The 23030-nt window shown below is 35.5% G+C and overlaps 1 protein-coding gene across 3 annotated transcripts in view; it reads left to right on the top strand.

Moving 5' to 3' along the window:
* Positions 1–23030, top strand: part of IPO11 (importin 11) — a 229735-nt gene that overhangs the window by 156984 nt on the left and 49721 nt on the right. For all 3 annotated transcript variants that reach the window (XM_047753902.1, XM_047753974.1, XM_047754048.1), the window contains exon 27: positions 9400–9521. In XM_047753902.1, coding sequence (XP_047609858.1) covers positions 9400–9521 — 122 coding nt within the window. The remainder of the gene's footprint in view (positions 1–9399; positions 9522–23030) is intronic.

Below are 23030 nucleotides of genomic sequence, written 5' to 3'. Positions count from 1 at the left end.
GAAAAAGTAAAAATATTAAAATAAGTCCCTGCTAATTAGAGAATAGTGTAATAATAACCTTGATAAATGCTGTAATTAATAGTATAAATTTTACCATGAAGCTGTTTATAATTCTTCTTAAGTTTTGTAAATAAGTTCTTTGAGTGTGCAGGAGTACAGTGAAGAAATTATGTTAATAATAAATAACAGTGTAGAACATATATATATATATATATTTAGAACAATCTGGAACATCTGTTTAAACTATAGGACTCAGTGCAAGGTGAAAGTAATCTTTACTTCTGGAATGAAAAGTATTTCTACTCAACAAAAATGTAGAGATTTGTTGCTAATGATATAAAATTTGGGTGCAAAGATGTTCAAGAGTTGTATCATTAAAAGTTGAAGGTTCTCATGAGGTTGCGGGTTCGGTCCCTGGCCTAGCTCAGTGGGTTAACGATCCGGCGTTGCCGTGAGCTGTGGTGTAGGTTGCAGACGCGGCTTGGATCCCGTGTTGCTGTGGCTCTGGTGTAGGCTGGTGGCTACAGCTCCGATTAGACCCCTAGCCTGGGAACCTCCATATGCCACGGGAGCGGCCCAAGAAATAGCAAAAAGACAAAAAAAAAAGTTGAAGGTTCTAAATACATTTTATCAGAATATCTGTTTTTGTTCTATTAATGTTTCTGGCAAAGTAAAGAATTTTTGCATCAATCAGGAAAAAAATAAGGGAATATCATCAATTTATGTTAGAAGTGATTCAAATAATAAACAAGTGATTCAAATAATAAAATGAACAAAGACATTTGGAAAAGTATCATCAGCACATAAAAGATTCTACCTGCTATGCAGTTTTCATACAATAACTTGATATGAAATATTTAATAGAAATTGGAAAAAATTAGTGTTTATGGAGCTATCATTACATTCTAAATTTGTTTTTCACCTGCTAGCTAACATGCACCTACTGAAATGAGAAAACAACTTTTTGAAATATTTATATAAATTACTTAAAATGAGAAATTCATATCTTTGAAGATATTTAATGGTGTTTATTGGTCTCATGTAGCTAGATGAAAGAATATTTGAAATAATAAACTTGGTTTTTAAGAAAAATATTTCAGTAAGAAACGTTTACATGAAAATCTCGTTGAATTTTGTATACATGCTGCCACTGTCTCTCTAGGGAGAAAGCATATACAGTTTCAGTCAAAATTAAAAAAAAAAAGATCTGTTCCACATGTTTTAATTTGGTTCTAAGTCACTAAATATAATAATATGGAATGAAGGATGTAAATCAAGCAAATCGCAAAGCTTTTCTTAGTAAATTTCATGTTTACTGTCACATTAAATAAGTGAGAGAGGAGTCCCCGTCGTGGCGCAGTGGTTAACGAATCCGACTAGGAACCATGAGGTTGCGGGTTCGGTCCCTGCCCTTGCTCAGTGGGTTAATGATCCGGCGTTGCTGTGAGCTGTGGTGTAGGTTGCAGACGCGGCTCGGATCCCGCGTTGCTGTGGCTCTGGCGTAGGCCAGTGGCTACAGCTCCGATTCAACCCCTAGCCTGGGAATCTCCATATGCTGCGGAAGCGGCCCAAAGAAATAAGCAAAAAGACAAAATAAATAAATATCCTGTGAACAGTAAAGCGGCCCAAAGAAATAGCAAAAAAAAAAAAAATGAGAGAGATGTCAATAATATACCTGAAAATTAGGAATTGAATCACAAAATTGAAATAGTGTTAGGCCTGTAGTTTTACTTTTTCCTTTCATTTCTCCCTCAAACATACCAGTGTAATTAAGCAAATGTTGATTTGCAGTTATATGAAAACTGAGATGTTGAAGAGTACTCTTTGATATAGTCAAATCCTAAAGATGTGTCAACATTTCTACAAATAATTTTGGCACATCATCAGATCATTTCTCCCCAAAAGTACTTGACCACAGAGAATCAACTAAAAATAAATCATTGATCATAAAAGCTTAAAACTATAAAAACCAGAAAAAAACATGGGAGGAAAAAAATCAGTTTATTGTATACACACACACACAAAACTGTAATTTTGAAATCATTTGTTGGTATTTAAAAATTGTAAATATGATTCTTCATTTGATACTGCTGACACTAGCTGAATTATACTCCAGTTTAAGATTTTACATTTAAAAAATGACATCAAGTATTTTCAACAGTTTCCTTCCTAAGTGTTTAGTCACTAGGTAACCTGTAGTCTCAAAAAGTAGTAATTTATCTTAATGTTCATAGTTATGAATCACCTCTAATCTTTTATTAATCTAACTGCAATTATATTCAAAGGTGTTCTAGCTCTTCTAAATACTGTTTTGGATATTTATAGATTCATTATCTCTAATGTCTATAAAATTCATCCAAAAGTCATATTTAATTGTTTATCCAAAAGTCGTATTTAATTAATTTTATTTCATTTTTAATGAACTGAGTTTTACAACCATTACTGGCCAAGTTCAGAATACATTAAGTGAAAGAACCTAAAGATTCAATATATTCTCCATCTGTCATCAAAGAAAGGTGGGAGGGTTCTAAATAATTATAGTTTTTCTTATAATTAATATTTTGTTTTAGTTGAATGGTGTTTCTTAATTTTCTAAATACCTAAATATTCTCTAGAATATCTTAATTTTCCTAGTATCTTTCACTTTTCTCATAATTTTTTCTTTCATCTTATATGTTCAGTTACCTTTTTGTGATTGAACGTATCTGTCACAAAGCTGTCAGTTTTAATATCTGAAATATGTTGCAATTAGAATAAGCAGAATTCCAACAAATTGATATAGAGATGTCAGCACTTCCACTAATCATAATGCTAGAAATCCTAATCAGTACAAGGCAAAAACAAACACAAGCATACAGATTGAAAAGGAATAAGTAAAATCACACCTTACAAACAACATGATTGTACATTACAGTCTCTAGTAAATCTACTAGTAAGTTTACTGTGGTCACAGGACACTTGGTCAACATGTGAAAATCAATTTCATTCTTCTTTACTATCAGTGAACAACTGGAAACTGAAATTCTCAAAATGCCATTTATGGTAGCATTGAAAGCTAGAAATGTTTAGGATAAACTTAACAAAATGTGTCAGTTGGGTAACAGTAAAAACTAGAAAACATTGCTGAGAATACTGAAAATCACCTGAGTAAGTATGCTCATGGATTAAATGAGCAGTGTTGCTAAGATAAAAATTCTCCCTAAATTTTTTTTTTGGTAGAAATTGGCAGTTTAGTTCTAAAACTTATGTAGAAATGTAATGGGCTTAGAATAGCCAAACCTGCATTAAAGAAGAACAGAGTGGGAGGATATATAATACTATCTGATTTCAAGAGCTGTTATAGCATTATGTGAACCAAGAAAATGGGATAGCGTGAAAATAAACATGTAGATCAGTGAAACAGAATAGAGCTGGGAAACAGGTGCACACATTAAGGATTGATTTATTTTTGACAAATGTACCAAGAAAATTCAATGGGAAAAGGGTCTTTTAGATAAATAATGAAACCTATAACATGTAAACATATGTGTATACCTATGTATTTATATATGTATCTATATATGTGTTATATATGTTTCTAACATAAAACCTCATTGGAGAGTAACTTCCTTTTTTTGGTTTTAGCTGACGTACTCATTTATGCATTTCTTGAAATTCCTCCCTTTTTAGGTTCAGAACGTTGTAAATTAATTTCTCTTTGATTTCCTTCTTGGTCTTATTTGATGGTTTCTCTTTTTCACTTCCTTGTAAATCATAAGCATTTTCTTTCTCTTTTTGTCTTTTCTAGGGCCACACCTGTGGCATATGGAGGTTCCCAGGGTGGGGGTCTAATTGGAGCTGTAGCCACCGGGCTACACCAGAGCCACAGCAACACCAGATCCGAGCCACGTCTGCGACCTACACCACAGCCCATGGCAATGCTGGATCCTTAACCCACTGAGCAAGGCCAGGGATCGAACCTGAAACCTCATGGTTCCAAGTCGGATTCGTTAACCACTGAGCCACTACAGGAACTCCCATAAGCATTTTCTAAGAGTTAATTGTTGGCTCTGCTTTTCTCCAGCCACAGTCACTCCTTTAAGGGAGCCAACTCTGACCTTTTCCCTACAATTCAGTCCTAGTATCTTTATCTCAAGATCTTCTGTATTCTTTGAGCATTCATGTCCTGTGACATTTTCTTCTTAGGCATGTCCATTATACTTAATCTGTATTTCTCTTTCATTTATTCAAGTTTTCTCATCTTTTAGTGTAGAACAGCTCTCCAACCCCCAACTTTTTTTTGCTGTGACCTTAACTTATTGAAGAGCAAAGAACTTTGGGCCCTGTCCTGATGTCATTTAACTTACTCTTTCATCCTCTGTATTTTGTAAACCACATTAAATCAGTCTTCTCTTCATCTCCTTTGCTACTGCCATAGCCCAAGTCCTTATCTCATGACTGGAATATTATCATAACCTCTAATATTGGGCTTCCTCCAGTCCCTCTTCTGCAGATCAACTAAGTGGTCTTTCAGATTGAATTACAGAATTGCTTACTGGCCTGTCTTTTCCATTTGACTATGAACTCTACTGTAACAAAGCTAGAAGATCGGAGAGTTGGAGAGATGTACCATGTTTCTCTTTTCATGATTTAATGTATCTATAGAGGAATATACCTCAGTTAGTGATGCAAAATTTGGAGGCTTGTAAACCCAAGATCTGGGTACTGGCGTGGTTGAATTCTGGTGACTGTAGCCTGCTGACTTCTCACTGTGTCCTCACATGGTGGAAAGGCAGAAATTATTCAGATGATTTGATAATGATTTCTGATACTTTTTTTTTTTTTTTTTTTGAGGCTGTACCGGGGCACATGGAGGTTCCCAGGCTAGAGGTCTAATTGGCGCTCTTGCCACCGCCCTACGCCAGAGCCACAGCAATGCCAGATCTGAGCCGTGTCTGTGACCTACACCACAGCTCACAGCAACACCAGATCCTTAACCCAATGAGTAAGGCCAGGGATGGAACCTGAAACCTCATGGTTCCTAGTTGGATTCATTTCCGCTGAGCCATGATGGGAACTCCAATTTCTGATACATATCTTGATAGGCAGTGTTAAAGTATCAATTTGTATAAAAAATAAGAAATATTAAAACTTTTAAATTTGTATTTGCTTTTTGATTTTAAATATTTTAATTATAATTTTACCTCAAGTGATTGGCAGTAGCAGCATGATTTGAATCTGGAAATTAACTTTAGTGTAGTATATATTTACATGAATGGAGAAGATCTGAAAGTACAGCTTTACTTTTCTCAGACCTTAAAGGAAATTTGTCGCTGTGCTTTCATGGTTAACACCATCATTATACCCAAAATAATACTCTTTAATTACCCAGGACTGACTAATGGATAGTTCTTTAGTTGCAGTGCATTTAAAAGTCACATGGGAGTTCCTGTTGTGGCTCAGCGATAGTAAACCTGACTAGCATCCATGACGACGCAGGTTCAACCCTTGGCCTTGCTCAGTGGGTTAAGGATCCAGCATTGCCATGAGCTGTGGTGTAGGTCGTAGACATGGCTTGGATCCCACTTTGCTGTGGCATAGGCCAGTGGCTACAGCTCTGATTTGACCCCTAGCCTGGGAACTTCCATATACCATACCTGCGGCCCTAAGGAAACAAACAAAAAAAAGTCATGTGGAAAATTTTCTAAAATGTCCTCTGTTTCCTTGTTATTTCAGATGTTTTTTGTTTCCATTTTTAAAAATACACAAGAATAGGCCACCTCTGTTGGGCCAATTATCATACTATTCAGAGTAATGGCCTGTGGTTGGTGCTGGTACTGCTTTAGCCTATTGTCAATGTGAAGGATTGAAGAGAGATGTCATCATTGGTTCAGACTTATTTCTGATGCACTATATTTAGAGCACTGACTTTTCATGGAACACATATTTCAGTGTTCAATGTGAAGAAAATTTTTTTTTTTTTTTGGTCTTTTTAGGGCAGTACCCACAGCATATGGAGGTTCCCAGGCTAGGGGTCAAATCAGAGCTGTAGCAGCTGGCCTGTGCCACAGCTACAGCAACGTCAGATCTGAGCTGCGTCTGTGACGTACACCGCAGCTCATGGCAATGCCGGATCCTTAACCCACTGAGCGAGGCCAGGAATCAAACCTGTGTCTTCATGGATGCTAGTCAGATTCGTTTCCACTGAGCCATGATAGGAACTCCAAGAAGAAATTTTTTTTACAAAAATTTTAACCAAAAATTGTCAAGCTATCATGTTTGAGTCTAGAGACTTCACCGTATTCTCGATGCCTTGAATTAGAGCTTCTTTGATTTTATTTTTGCATATAACAATTTGGTCTCCTTTCGGAGTAGGAAAGGGAATCTAGAAGGTTCTAATTGTTCCTTCTACAAATTCTCAGCTAGTTTTCCTGTTTTGATCTCCATGCCTCATCTCTGTCTTCTTTGTGGCCCGATGATGGCAGGGTTCTGAGAACAAAGTCTGTTTTCATTAGATTGTTATAACCCTGGTAGGCAGTTTGGTTTCAGGCTTTTCTGCTTTGCTGTCACTTACCACTCTTTCATCTGCTTGACATTTTCTGAAAACCCATTGTCATCTCTACTGTACTACAGTGTTTCTTCTCTTATAGGCCCTATGGGGTTATTTCTTTGCTTTTTATCTTTCTTTACTTTCATTTTTGTGGGATTTCAGAGGAAACCAGCAAAAGGCACATGTTCAATGCTAAAATTATTTTCACAATGTCAGTATGTGTCTGGGGTAAATAGTTTTATTATAAAGATGCAGTAAGGTATTTGTAGCTGAATAATTTAGTAATATCATCTGTTTATCATTCTACAAAACTAAGACTGAACTCAGCTGTTCCTCAGTATTTCCTTGTTCTCTAGAAACACTGTCTTCTTACACTTTCTGGCAATATCCTTTAATTTAGACTTTATAAAGTTGTGGGAGGAGGGAAACATTTTGGTAATTTTGTCTAAATCCTACAAATTCTTCATCTTAAGAAGATGACTTTCCTGAAGACCTGCCACTTAGATTATAAGATTTTTTTCCCTTAATCAGTCGTGAGCGGCTTGAAATAGCGTAAATCTTTCTAATAGTTGAGAGAGTGAAGGTACTTTTTGGTTTTCACATGATGAATGATGTTTCATGAAATCTTATGTAAAAACTATTTAATTGCTTAAATAGCAGCTGGTATGAAGGTTAGATTAAGAAGATAATGTTTGGAGAGAGAAAAAAGATCACCATTTGCATAAACATTTTTTTTCTGTTTGTACAGGGAATATAATGATATAAAATTATTTAATTCTTATAGGAAACATTTAACTCACATTCTTTAAAGCTGTAAAAGTGATAGAACTGGTCAGAAATAAAATTCTGTCTTTCTACAGTAGGTATTTATTTAATTGGGCTATCTTTGGCATGATCCACCATGGTAGATTTTGGTAAAGAGCATCAAGGTAGAGAAACCTCATCATCTTTTCATTATTCTGCTTAAGAAATATTTTGATTTTAGAAATTAGTTTCTGAAATAATTGCAGAATTCTTTTGTTGTTTCATGATTTGCTGTAGATGGTCATCAACCTTTGTTATAATTGTCCTGTTTCTATTTTTGTTATGAGCTGTTGTTAGATATTTTTATAAAACAGAGGAAATAAATGTAAGTTATAAATAAATAAAATTAGCCCATAGAGGTACCTATCTTTGCTAATTGCATCTTTATTTCAACCACATATATTATTATAGCTTTAGTTGTATATATTCCATTTTAATAATGATATTTGACTTTTTAACATTTATGATTTGTTTTTTAAGTTTTGCTAACTAGATATTAATTGCAATAAATCTAAAGCATCTGTGTCATTTATTTCCAAATTAAGTACAAATTGAAGACCCATGGTATAAATCAGAAGTTACTGGACTGTTTTGCTTCGAGGTGTCCTTAATATGTTAGTAATATTTTCACATTGCTTCTAGACTAAAAGAAATATAAATATCTCTTTCTTTTATTATCTAGTTAGGTCCATACAACTTAATTTGTATTCATGTCCTAATAACTTAAACTTAGTGTGTATTGAGAATTATAGACAAAAATATAAAGAAAAACAATATCTTTATTTCATTCCTAAATGGCCACAATTACTGATTAATGGAGTTTGTATGCTCATTGGGCACTGCTCAAATTCCTAAACCTTAGAGTCAGATTAGACACCTCTAACTTCATCTTCTGTTCTACCTTGATTCTTTTGGTAGTACTTTGCAAAGATAGGAAGTCCTTGAAAGGAGTGTAATGTTAAAACTGGGAACTATCTTGAACTGGCAGTACTTTCAGTATCTGACAGATGTATCTTTGTTTCTCTTAATAATTTTAAATATTTCGTGACTCATTGTGACATCTTAGGATGTACCACACAGTTTGGAAAACTCAAGTATAAATAATTGTGTCGAACTAGTAAGTGTTTCCTTGACTGCTTATTATTTTTTCAAATGTGTTGGGGGGAAAAAAACATGTTGAAGCATTTCTTGGAAAAAATGTAAAAGCACACAAGTAGCACAGTGTGAGAACTCAAGGTTGATCTTACGTTAACAAAATCCATGAAGTACAGATTTTGATATTAAATACATTTTTTAAAAGGTGCTAGAAGTGTACAAGTGTTTATGAGCAAAACCCGAGACCCACTTTCAGTCTACATGTTGAGTGTACTTGGTTGTGTTTTACTTTATAGATTCCAACTGTATCTCAGAGTTCTTCAGAAAAACAGAACCAGTTCTGTGTGTATGCAGAGGAAGGGAAGAGGGGAGAGAGAGTGCAAGAAAAAGTCTGAGAGAATATACACACATATATGTGCATTGGGGGGAGGGTGGATTTTAAGGAATTCACTAACCTGATCACAGGGACTAGAAATTTCTAATTTTTTAGGGCAGGCTGAAAATGAAAATTCAGGCAGAGTTTCTTGAAACAAGGTTTCTTCTTTTCTAGGAAACCTTAGTTTTTACTCTTAAGGCTTTCAACTAATTAAGTGAAGCCCAACCCACATTATTTAGGGTAAACTCCTTTACTTAAAGCCAGCTCATTGTAAATGTTAATAATATCTGCAGATATTTTCATAGCTACATCTAGACTAGTATTTAACCAAACAACCAGACGCTTAGCCTAGATGAGTTGGGTCAAGTCTGGGTCAAGAATTAATTGACTCTCAAGATAAATTAGAGTTGTTTCTTGTTTTACTCAAATTATTTTTTTCCAGTTCAAGGCTTGCCCTAAATTCTTGTTTTACAGTTCTGTGGTTTGCTGGAACTGAACTTTAACCATTCCTCATAAAGTTATAGCCTTTAACAGCACTTATCCACAAGTAAATAGCATTTCAAATATTTTGAGATGCCTCCTGGTCTTTTTTCAGATGGACCAGCTTTTGGGAAATATGATTGAAATGTGGGTTGATCGCATGGACAATATTACCCAGCCTGAAAGAAGAAAACTTTCAGCTTTGGCTTTGCTATCTCTTCTACCGTCTGATAATAGGTGAGGAAATGTTTTCTTAAAATTTGTTTTGTTAAAGCATCAAGATATTAGCACTGTTTTGGCCACTGATATTGCTCTATGTTGCTAAGCAATGAAGTTTTATGCATATGTGTGCTAATTTTGCTAGATAATGTTTTGGCAAGTGTTGGTCTAGATCTAAAAACATGTGATTGTGTGTGAGTGGTGGGCCCTGCAGTTTAACTTCCTTGTATTTATCTTACCAATTTATTTCATTCTTGTCTGAGTTCCCATTTTAAAAAATAATAACCAGATTTTATTACTTATTTTAGATCCTCTTATTATATAAATATATTAAATATATAGTATTTCAAAGTCAGTAGCACTTCATAAAATATGTTATCCTCCTGGTAATTCAACCATTTGTTACATAATTTTGTCATTATTTATTTTGGATTATCTCTAAAGAGACTTTTAAGTTATTTTCTTCTTATGTAGATAAAGTCATTATGTTATACTTTACAAACTATGTAAAAATTCTCATTTCTGTAAAGCGATACAAAATGCTTTGTTTTGGACATTTAAAGAAGGATATCTTTTTTTCTTTTTCTTTTTGCTTTTATCTTTGTCTTTGTGGAGTTAGCATTTTATGCCTTTTTGGGGGTACTTTTAATTTTAAAAGCATAAAAGCAGCCCTTAAAATTTGATACTGTGTGAGAAGAATAATGTATTAGTTCTTTTTGTTTTAGGGAATTTTTAGAGCACATATATCCTAGTGATAAATTAGTGAAGTGAATCCAGTTAGCTTTAGAAATTCTTTTTAGAAATTTATGTATTATTTATTTCTAGTATGGTAATTTGGATTAAGAACATAGGTAATTGGCTAATGAACCCGACTAGTATCCATGAGGATGCAGGTTCGATCCCTGGCCTTGCTCATTCGGTTAAGGATCTGGCATTGCCTGCCATGAGCTGTGGTGTAGATCACAGATGCAGCTTGGATCTGGCATTGCTGTGGCTGTGGTGTAGGCTGGCAGCTGCAGCTCCTATTTGATCCCTAGCCTGGAAACTTCCATATGCCCTAAAAAGAAAAAAAAAAAAAAAGATCACAGGTAATTGTTTTGTCATAACACTACAACAGTAGATAATTTTTGAGTACTTACTGTTACCTGAAAACTGGGTTACCCTTTTACTGAGGAAGCCAAAAGATACAACCAAGCCAAAGACTAGGAAAAGGAAGGATTTATTACTTGCAGCAAATAAAAAGAACACTGGGGATCTTTCCCAAATTGGTATCTCCAGTAACAGCAAAATATGGGAAGTTTTAAGCAAAGGTACCTACATATTCATGAGGATGCTTGATTGGTCAACAGAATCCTAGCTTTGGTTGACTGACATCAGAGAAAGTCAGCAATCCTCAACCTTTGGTTCCAGTTGATCTGGGTGTTGAGTGCCTGGGAGAATTTAAATTCTACCAAGCTGCTCATGAAAGTGCTTCAGGCTAGTCTTTACCATTGAAACAGAATTGGGAGTTTTTACAACTGATTTTGTTATTTTTGCTGCTTGCTTGATAAGTTTGTTTTTTTTTTGTTTCCTTTAAATCATTGTTACTGAAACCTGTTCAAAGGCCAGCATTGTGGCCAGGCTTAGATCACAGAAAAGGTTTAGGCCAAAAAATGGTTTCTCTTATGTCCAGAAAGCCATGCCTGATTCTGTTTCTCTGGGTACCCCCCTGTCTTTTCTACTTACATTACCATATGCCTTATATTTTACTAAGTACTTTAAATTTATGTCATTAATTTTTAAACAGTCCTGAGTTAAAGGCATGACTGTACTTTTTTTATAGATCAAAGAAGTAACTTAAAATGTTTAATAACTTGCCTAGGGTCTGGCAAATGTCATGTCGTAAGGTAAATTTTAACCTAGGGCAGCTTGATGCCAGGGTTTGCTCTTTCAGCTGCCAGCTGGATGTGCACAAGATCAGTATTATTTCCTCCCCGTGAAATTGAGTTGTGTCTTAATTATTTTTGGAAACCAAATTGAAGTTACCAGCATTATAACTTACTGTTCTTTCCCTTTTTCTTGGTGAAAAAACAGTGACTTAAGAATTATTCAGGCCTTTAAAGGAATGTTACAGAAATGTGGAAATGTTCAAGAACCTGTTCTTTGGCAGTAGTCATTACTCTGTAAACATTTGCTCAATAAATTAAGGAACTAAGAAATATTAAGGTTAATATTAGCATGTTAGAGTTTTCTCTAACATAAAGTACTGAGATTATTGAAGGTAAAGTTGAAGTGAAACAGGTTAAAAAGTGTAGAAAGATAACTAATTGTATGTAAAACACATTTGTTTTACACCTTTTATGATCATACTATTTGCCTTAATATTTATTTTTATGTAAGTATGTGATTCAAAAATATTTTTGATACGTAAGTTGCAGAAATAGTTGACTTTTAAAAAGAAAAGGCTTCTTTCTCTAAGTCTAAAGAATACCTAGGCTGGTGCTCATGTTCATCTACATAAATTGAAAGGCAGAATTTTTTTGACTTGAAATTTTCTAAAGCATTAAATTTTCAAATTTAAAAATACCATAGGGTTTCATTTATATGTCACATCTAAAAAATTGATATAAATGAACTCATTTACAAAACGCATAGATTCATAGAGAAAATAAACATTTGGTTACCAAAAGGGATGGGGTGCATAAATTAGGAGTTGGGGATTAACATATGCCTACTATGATATATAGACAATAAGGACCTACTATATAGCATAAAGAATTATGTTCAATATCTTGTAATAACCTATGATGGGAAAGAATCTGAAAATGAATATATATGTAGGGAGTTCCCATTCGTGGCACAGCGGAAACAATCTGACTAGGAACCATGAGGCCTTGTTCAGTGGATTAAGGATCTGACATTGCTGTGAGCTGTGATGTAGGCCAGCAGCTATAGCTCTGGTTCGACCCTTAGCTTGGGAACTTCCTTATGCCACCAGTGGGGCCCTAAAAAAGCAAAAAAAAAAAAAAGGATATATATATGTATATTTAATATTATATGCATAACTGAATGACTTTTCTGTACACATGAAACTAACACAACATTGTAAATTAACTATACTTCAATAAAATATTTTGTAAAATTAAAAAAAGAAATAAAACCTTGTGAGAATACCTTTATAAATAGGAAAATCAGATCTTGTTTCTGTTTTTAAAATGAAATAAGTATTGAAAAATCTATTGGGTAGTAGTGAATTCATGTCATTTTAAGGGTACTAAGAAAGTGTTTAGTAATGTGTTAATAGAATTTTAAAGACTAATGATTTAAGTTTACAATGTGCTTAATAGATAAGTGACTAAAGAAACCTTGGTAGATACAGAAAATCTGACTATCTGGAAAACAAAAAACTTAATTGATCTAGAAGTTTGACACACTGTCATTGGCCCATGATATAACTTAGGAAAATTTAGATTCACATGCTGTAGTGGAAGGTAATGTTGGCCTTTAGGTCAGCAGTTTTATCATTTCTCTTTATATCCTTTCTTCTCCTTACAGCTACATGGTTGATGGAGTTTGGGGAAACTTTTTCCCAAATCCATATTCCCAGTGATATTTTCTGGTTAATCCCATATAACTTCCTATATCTGTGTTGCTTTTAGATTTTGCGGTATAACGTTTCCTTTGCCTGTTTGAAAGCAGTGTTGCACAACCACAGTACTAGTGACAATTTGGGGCCAGGTGATCGTTAGGGGAGCTGTGCTGTGCATTGTAGAATATATAGCAGTATTTGCAGCCTCTATCCACTAGATGCCAGTAGAAGCGCCTACCTCCAGGTTCCAATCACTGATCTAAAGAGTGATCGTTTGGGAAACTGTTAAGCTATCTTTTATCATGATCTGCTACTTCAGATTCAGAAATCTGGTGAAGACTGTAAGCTTTAGAACCATACTCAAATAAAGACCATAAGTTTTAGAGTCATTCTCAAATAATGACTATAGCCAGATAACTTCCCTTGCCTAAAGTTTCCTTGTTTTTGAAATGATAATATGAATAGTATTTTCCTAATGAGAGTATTATAAGGATTAAATGAGTTTACATCTAAGATCAAACTATCTGAATAGATGAGGTTTATTTCATCCCTTTCTCCTCTTCTCTTCTCTCATCCATCCACTTGTTTACCGCAGTACAAAATTCTAAAAGCTTCAGTCTCTATGTGTATATGCAATTATTTAAATTCAGGACATTTTCAGTATATTGAATATTTGTATATATATTCATTAATTCATTAAAAATTTGTTAACCACATGTGTCAAAACGTCTTCACCTTGATGATCTTTTGTAGTATTCTGCATTGTCAGCAACTTAAAGATACACAATTTGTTCATGTCTTCTCCATATGTTCTTGCTATATCTTTTTGGTTACCTTCTGAACACAGTGTGTGCACTGTCTTAGTATGTGTGTGTATAATTGTGCAGTACAGTTGTCTTGTATCTTTTTGTTTTATAGCTGGAATGATTCCAAGTTTGAATTTTCTCCCTTTCTTAGGGTCTATGTTATTTATACATAAAAGGAGTAATATTTTCTTCAGCTAGTTTTCATATGAAAGCAACATTATTTACATATACCTCTTTTAATATTTTCCATAGTTCTCCAGAGGCATAGGTTAAACAAAAACTATTCCCATAGATGAGAATGAGAATAATCAGACTTTCCTTTGACTCTGTTCTCAGAAATAGCAATTCATCGTCTAACTTAAAAGATGTATTTTTATATCATAGTTCCTGTCATGGCACAGCGAAAACAAATCCAACTAGGAACCATGAGGTTGCGGGTTCGATCCCTGGCTTCAGTAAGTGGGTTAAGGATTCATTGTTGCTGTGAGCTATGGTGTAGATCTCAGACACAGCCCAGATCTGGCGTTGCTATGGCTGTGGCGTAGACTGGCAGCTACAGCCCTGATTTGACCCCTAGCCTGGGAACCTCCATATGCTGCGGGTGCAACCCTAAAAAGAAAAAAAAAAAAGACACTTTTATAATGTAGTTCTAAGAATTTCAGAGGTGAGTAAGTGTTGAGATCAGTGGGGGTTTTTTTTTTTTTTTTTGGTCTTTTTGCTATTTCTTTGGGCCGCTCCCGTGGCATGTGGAGGTTCCCAGGCTAGGGGTCTAATCGGAGATGTAGCCACCGGCCTAAGCCAGAGCCATAGCAACGCAGGATCTGAGCCGCGTCTGCAACCTACACCACAGCTCACGGCAACGCCGGATCGTTAACCCACTGAGCAAGGGCAGGGATCGAACCCGCAACCTCATGGTTCCTAGTCGGATTCCTTAACCACTGCGCCACGACGGGAACTCTGAGATCAGTGTTTTAAGAATTTTTTTTTAAGATTTAAGGAAGTCACCAGTGTGAAATATTGAATAATTCAGAAAGAGATTGGCAAAGCAAGCAGTGTTTTTAGGTATAATAGTTTGCTTTCCAGGAGAAATTACCTTATAAGTCCTCTGTGTATCAGATTTACTAAACGTGCTTAGATTGGATACTTAGTACCTCTCTATAGTTCTCTTATCTCAAGAATAAGTATATATCATATTGACATTTGGAAATTTATTATTTTTTGTAAACTTTCTAAGATAATTTTCTAAGTCATTTTCCAACTTTTAAAACAGACTAGTAGAATCAAGATAATAAGTTCCAGAGAGTAATATTTTGGTGTAGTTTAAATATAACTAGAGGGAGTTTAGAATTTTTAAATTGTGGATGTGTTGTTTTACCTGAATTATTTTTTATTTAAACTGACCGTTCCTCAGTGAGTATTTAATGTGACAGAATTTTATTTTCATCCTTTAAAATATGATGTATCTTTTTTTTTTTCAGGGGGCTGCACCTGCATCATATGGAGGTTCCCAGGCTAGGGTCGAATCAGAGCTGTAGCTGCCAGCTTACACCACAGCCACAACAACTCAGGATCCGAGCCTATACCACATACCACAACTCATGGCAACGCCAGATCCTTAACCCACTGAGCAAGGCTAGAGATCGAACCCGTGTCCTCGTGGATACTAGTCAGTTTCGTTACCACTGAGCCACAGCAGAACTCCAAATAGAATGTATCTTTTACTCCCAGGTCATGTTTTCTTATTTAGGATTTTATGGTAAACTTATCTGTAAATTCTTAATCTTTAGTACCTTTTCTTTCTTTCTTTCTTTATTTTTTGTCTTTTTGCTATTTCTTGGGCCTCTCCCGCAGCATATGGAGGTTCCCAGGCTAGGGGTCGAATCGGAGCTATAGCCGCCGGCCTACACCAGAGCCACAGCAACGAGGGATCCGAGCTGCGTCTGCAACCTATACTACAGCTCACGGCAACGCCGGATTATTAACCCACTGAGCAAGGGCAGGGACCGAACCCGCAACCTCATGGTTCCTAGTCGGATTCGTTAACCACTGCGCCACGACGGGAACTCCTTTAGTAGCTTTTCTACAGTGTAAATTAGTTCTTAAGTTTTTTTAAGTCTTTCACAAGAAAAGTATTCTAGGAGCATCTGTCTGTGGTGCTTAAGGAAACAACTTTATTGGGATATAATTCACAGACCATACAGTTCACCCATTTGAAGTGTACAATTCAGTAGTCTTTACTATATCCATGGAGTTGTGCAACCACATTTTTGGAACAATTTCATCACCTCCAAAAGGCACCTTGTACTTTTTAGCAGTCCATATTCATTCATCTGTGTCCCTTGGCAACAACTCATCTCCTTTCTATTTCTATAGATTAGTCTTTTCTGAACTTTTCCTACAAATGGAATTAGATAATATGTGGTCGTTTGTCATTGATTTCTTTAAATTAGTATGTTTTTACGGTTTACATAATGTGGCAGGGATCAGTATTTTATCTCTTTTTACCACTGACTAATATTTTTTCGTACAGATATACCACGTTTTGTTTATCTGTTCATCAGATGATGGACATTTGAGCTGTTTCTACTTTTTTGGTTATTATGAATAATGCTGCTATTATTTGCATACAAATTTTGTGTAGATATTTATTTATCTTGGGTATTTCTAGGTTATATGGTGACTGTTTAATCTTTTAAGGAACTGCCAGGCTGTTTTCAAATTAGCTATATCATTTTACATTCCCATCAGCAGAGTGTGAGGGTTCTGGTTTCTCCACATCCTTGTCAGCACTTGTCATTATCTCTTTTTGACTATAGCCATGCTAGTGGGTATGAAGTAGTATCTCATTATTGTAGAAACATATTTTAGGTGGTTCTGTTATGCCATTGCTCACTTTTGGGAAGCCTACTTGACACAAAGTATTTTGACTATTAGTTTATTGATTACTGTGCTAATTTGAGGGTCCCTGAAAATTATCAATAAACATCTACCTTGTGTTTTAAGAATCTTACTGCTCAGGTTCTGTTACTTTTTAATTGTGATTCTAGGCAAGTTATTTAGCTTACATGTATCTTTCTTCATTTAAAAGAAGAGGTTAATAATAGTATCTCTTGTAGGAATCTTGTTGTGAAGGTCAAGTGAGAAAGTTCAGAATTCATTAGATATTAGTTTCTTTTATATGATGTTAGCTGCTTTTATATAATTGATGTTAAGAGCTCAATAGATATCACTTGCTTTTATTACTGCTACAGTAGCTGCTACAGTTAATTACTAGATAGCATTTTCCTACTGTCTGAAAAAAAAAAAAACATACATTTTATGTTTGAAATAACTGATGTGTTCTACCTAAGGAAGCTCGTTCTTCAGTTAGTACCTGGCATCGCTTTTTCATTATCAGACTCGTTGTGCTGCATGGTAAGATTGTTTTCATAAAGACCTTGAAATACTCTCTACATGTACTGTCAAATGAAATTACTTTCCTGGGATTTAATAGCAATAAAGGTAATGAGCAATCTGTTGTTCTATGGGAATTGAATCTCTGGTATGTTGCCAGTTTCTGTTATTCCAGCCGAATTTGTTAGTTAAAGTCAATTTGTTCATAGACACCAGGCTGAGTTGTTTTTCTTTAGTGGTTGTATTGTTTAAAGTTTTCATTTAAGAGTATTATTTATAAGGAATAACGCATATTGGGAGTTCTCTTGTGGCTCAGTGGGTTAAAAATCCGGCATTGTCACTGCAGCAGCTTGGGTTGCTGCTATGGTACAGTTCGATCCCTGGCCTGGGAACTTCCTTATGCCATGGACATGGCCTCCCAAAAATGAACACTGCTTACTGACATTTAGAAAAGCCAAAAGAATTCTGTAATGCTACAATACAAAAAGTCAGTTTTGTAAATTCTGGATCCCAAACATTTAGATCTAAGTGTCTCAGCCTTCCTCTGCCCCATTTTCATGGGTAGAGAAGAGAAAGCAAAGAGATTTTGGTGGCGGAAAAGGAAATTTCATGTGGTTGATAATTCAGAAAAGACCCACAGATTTAGGTCATTGTTTTGAACAAAATGCCTATTTTTAGATCTCTTGATCTTTCTTTGGATGCTTTTATTTTTTACTTTATCTGAGTGATTTTAATGTAAATATTTTGCGGTTGCTTTAGATTGTCTAAAAACTAAAGGAAAAAATTGGAGAACAGGAAGTTATGTAATCACTAGTGTCTTTGGGGAACTTTTTCTCTTAAGAAACATCTTTCTTTTTACATTTTTGATGGTGGTTATGAGCCTAGTTTGTTTGTTTTAAATTGAAATAATTTGTCTAAATTTCCCTGTGACTAAAATATCGTGTAATGATATAAGCTTTTAAGAGAATCATAGAAATAAGTTACCTACTGCTTATGGCATTTTCCCTCTATATTAATGTATTTAATTGACCAGGTCTTGGGAATTGTCAGTAGTGAGTTTTATGTGGGTAATTGCGATGGTTGTATAAGTTTAAGAAATAGCAGAGGCATTCATGTTAGTGTAACCACAGTTATATCAACTTTTAAATATAACGTTATTTACGAACTTGGTTTGAATTATTGCATTAAAAATATATATTAAATACATGCTGTATATAAAAAACTATTCTAAGTAGGTATCGTGTGAATACAGAGGTAAGACATAGACATTGCCTTTTGGAAATTCATCGTTCTAATTTGGGGGTTATGCAGAAGAGTGGTAAACTTGAAGGGAGGGTAGCAGATAACATGGTATTCGAATAGTACAAGGTGGATATCATATTATATGCCAATAGAGGTTGAAAGCAAAAGACTGGGTACTTTGTGGCAGGAGAAGCTTTGTACTTGATATTTGACCTGTGTATGAAGAGGCTTAATCTTGATGTGGCTGTCCTGAAGAAAGTTTGAGTTGTTAGGGGCATGCTTGTCTGTAGAAAGAAGAGTGAGCAAAGGTGCAATGACAGAAAGAGGAAAGCATGTTTAGAGGAATAGATATGATTACAATCAAGAATTTGTACTAAGGAAAATTGAAAAGTAATAATTGAAAGAATGTGGTTAAATGTGCAGATCTGGCATAACATTTCTCTAGTAGATACATCCTAAATGTTTGTTGAATGAGTAAGTAACTAGCAGGTGATTAGGTGATTAGGAAATTAAGATAGAAGTTATGAGCCACTCTTGAGGAACTTTAAGCTAAAGCACATTAAACAAATTGGTAGCTAGGGATAGCAGTGTAGTTTTCCCAAGAATTAGAGACATATTCATATCTCTACATAATTGTAAAGAAGCCAGTGAGAAATAAATACAGTTGTGCTTCACGTTTTATAATACATCTACTTTTGATAAGTACAGTCATCCCTCAGTATCTACAGGGAATTGGTTCCAGGAATGCTGTGGATACCGCAATCCAAGGATACTCAAGTTCCTTATATAAAATGATGCAGTACAGTTGATACTCCATAGCTGCAGTTGGTTGATCCAAGGATGCAGAACCTGAAAATACTAAGAGCCCACCACAGTATGTAAATCAAGCATTAATGAACTGCCTGTGATAGTAATTTCAAAATCTGTCATTTAAGAAAGTTCCGTATTCTTTTTTTTTGTTTTTTGTTTTTCATTTTTTGTTTTTTATTTATCTTTTTTAGGGCTGCACCCATGGCACATGGAAATTCCCAGGCTAGGGATCTTCCCTACACCACAGCTACAGCAACACCAGATCTGAGCCGTGTCTGTGACCTACATTGCAGCTCAGAGTAACACCAGATTCTTGATCCTTAACCCACTAAGCTGGGCCGGGGATCAAACCTGTGTCCTCATGGATACTAGTCGGGTTCATTATCACTGAGCCACAGTGGGAACTTCTGTATTCATTTATTTTATAATGTGTACATTTGCCCCTTAATGTAATATCTGATAAAGCAAATTTCCTTGTCTCGTCTTGTTGTAGGTTTTACTTATACTTAATTTAAAATGTGTTTGTTTATTATAAATATTTTGTACTTTGGCATGTAAAAAAATATACACTCACAAGTGATATTCTTACAAATATTTATATTTTGCATACAATTTCACATTGTTTCTGCACTAAATTTTTATAGAGTTTTTTTGTATTATCTTTAAGATTCTTTTTTAAAAACTGTAATTGATTTACAATATTATATTAGTTTCAGATGTATAACATAGTGATTCGATATTTTCATTTTTATTTCTTTAGGCCATATCTGTGGCATATGGAAGTTCCTGGGCCAGAGACTAAATCTAAGCTGCAATGGTGACTTACCACAGCTATAGCAATGCCAGATCCTTAACCCATTGTGTCAGGCCAGAGATCGAACCAGTGCCTCCACAGAGACAAGCCACATCATTAATCCACTGTGCCACAGTAGGAATTCCTTAATTTTTTATTTTCATCTTTTAAAGTTTTATTGAAGTATAGTTGATTTCCAAGGATGCCAAGTATAGTTGATTTCCAAGGATGCCTTGATATTTTTATACATTATGAAATGACCATGACAAATCTAGATAACATCGGTTACCGTACAAAGTTACTGCAATGTTATTGACTATATTCCCTATTCCGTACATTACATCCTTGTGACTTATTTATTTTATAACTGGAGATTCGTATTTCTTAATCCCTTTCCACTGTTTCATCCATTCCCCACCTCTCTTCCCTCTGGCAGCCACCACTTTGTTCTCTGTACCTATCAGTCTGTTTCTGTTTTGTTTATTTATTTTGATTTTTAGATATCACATATAAGTCAAATTATACAGCATTTTCTTCTCTCTGACTTATCTCACTTAGCATAGTATCATCTGGGTTCATCCATATTTTCACAAATGCCAAGATTTTGTTCTTTTTTATGGCTGAGTAATATTCCTGCGTGCGCACGCATGTGTGTATGTGTGTATATGGAAGGTGGGGGCCTAGGAACTTCAACACACTGGAGGCATGGCTAAAAAAATTCCCCAAACCATAAAGCAGACAAACAAACAGCAAAAATGATCTTTTCCCTCTCCAACTTCAAAACCTTTCAGTGGCTTGGGATACCTTGTCCTATAGGATCTGCCACATTTTCTGTTCACACACGCACACACACACACACACTACATCTTCTTTATTCATTCATCTGTTGATGGACATTTAAGTTACTTTCATGTCTTGGCTACTGTGGATAGTGCTGTTTTGAACACTGGGGGTGCATGTATCTCCAAATCAGGGTTTTTGTTTTTTTCCAGATACATACCTGGGAGTGGGATTGTGGGATCATATAGTAACTCTGTTTTTAGTGTTTTCTTTTTTTTTTCTCTTTGTCTTTTTAGGGTTACACCTGTGACATATGGGAATTCCCAGGCTGGGGATTGAATCAGAGCTGCAGCTGCCAGCCTATGCCACAGCAATGCCAGACCTGAGCCGCAGCTGTGACCTATACCACAGCTCATGGCGATGCCAGATCCTTAACCCACTGAGAAGGGCCAGGATCAAACCTGGGTACTAGTTGGGTTCCTTACACTGAGCCACAGCAGAAGCTCCCTATTTTTAGTGTTTTAAGGAACCTGCAGGCTGTTTTCCATAGTAATTGCACCAATTCATATTCCCACCAACAGTGTAGGAAGGTTCCCTTCTCTCCATTCAAAGTTTTCCCTCCATAAAACTATTTGTGATTATAAATCAAAGTGTTTGTCTAGTAATTTTTTATATGTATTTTACTTATCAAATATTTGTATTTGTATTCTAAAATGACTTTAGAAAAAATTTTTTAGGTTTTTAATTTTTTTATTATTCAATGAATTTATTACATTTATAGTTGTACAATGATCATCACAATCCAATTTTATAGGATTTCCATCCCACAACCCCAGTGCATCCCCCTACCCCCCAAACTGTCTCCTTTGGAAACCGTAAGTTTTTCAAAGTCTATGAGTCAGTATCTGTTCTGTAAAGAAGTTCATTGTGTCCTTTTTTCAGATTCCACATGTCAGTGAAAGCATTTGATGTTGGTGTCTCATTGTCTGACTGACTTCACTTAGCATGATAATTTCTAGGTCCATCCATCCATGTTGCTAAAAATGCAGGTATTTTGTTCCTTTTAATGGCTGAGTAATATTCCATTGTGTATATGTACCACATCTTCTTGATCCATTCCTCTGTCAGTGGACATTTAGGTTGTTTCCATGTCTTGGCTATTGAAAATAGTGCTGCAGGAGTTCCCGTCGTGGCGCAGTGGTTAACGAATCCCAACTAGGAACCATGAGGTTGCGGGTTCGGTCCCTGCCCTTGCTCAGTGGGTTAACCATCCGGCGTTGCGGCCGTGAGCTGTGGTGTAGGTTGCAGACTCGGCTGGGATCCTGCGTTGCTGTGGCTCTGGCGTAGGTCGGTGGCTACAGCTCCGATTAAACCCCTAGCCTGGGAACCTCCATATGCCGCAAAAGCGGCCCAAAGAAATAGCAAAAAAAAAAAAAAGAAAGAAAGAAAGAAAAGAAAATAGTGCTGCAATGAACATTGGAGTACATGTGTCTTTTCAAGTCATGGTTTTCTCTGAATAGATTCCCAGGAGTGGGAAAAAACTTTTATTTATTAATTTACTTAAAGTAAATTTGACTATTGCGAGTGTACATTACTGTAATTTTTTTTTTTTAATCTTTTTAGGGATGCACCTGCGGCACATGGAAGTTTCCAGGCTAGGGGTCAAATCGGAGTAGCAGCTGCTGGCCTATGCCACAGCCGTAGCAATGCCAGATCTGAGCCGTATCTGACCTACACTGCAGCTCATGGCAACACCAGATCCTTAATCCACTGAGCAGGGCCAGCGATTGAACCTGCATCCTCATGGATACTAGTCAGATTCGTTACTGCTGGGCCACAATGGGAGCTTCCCATTTAAAATTTTGATTCTCTTGATTTTAGGATCCAAAAATGACTTTTAAGATCCATAGTAAGATCAGTAACTGCTATTGTAAACCATTCTTAACATGTAAGCCCATCTTGATAAGTTTATACATAGATACTATAAGTCTAAATAATATACATGGTGTATATATAAAAGATGGTACTTAAACAGTTATTCTCTTATTTATGTATTGTACTTCTGATGGAATTGCTAAATGGAGAAGAAGTAGGTACGTGTTGAAACCTGAAACATGAGATCATGTAAAGACAGA

This window comes from Phacochoerus africanus, chromosome 1 (genome assembly GCF_016906955.1).
Source record: "Phacochoerus africanus isolate WHEZ1 chromosome 1, ROS_Pafr_v1, whole genome shotgun sequence".
Taxonomy (NCBI): domain Eukaryota; kingdom Metazoa; phylum Chordata; class Mammalia; order Artiodactyla; family Suidae; genus Phacochoerus; species Phacochoerus africanus.
Note: the sequence above shows the minus strand (reverse complement) of the source record. Positions and strands in the feature narration are given on the sequence as shown.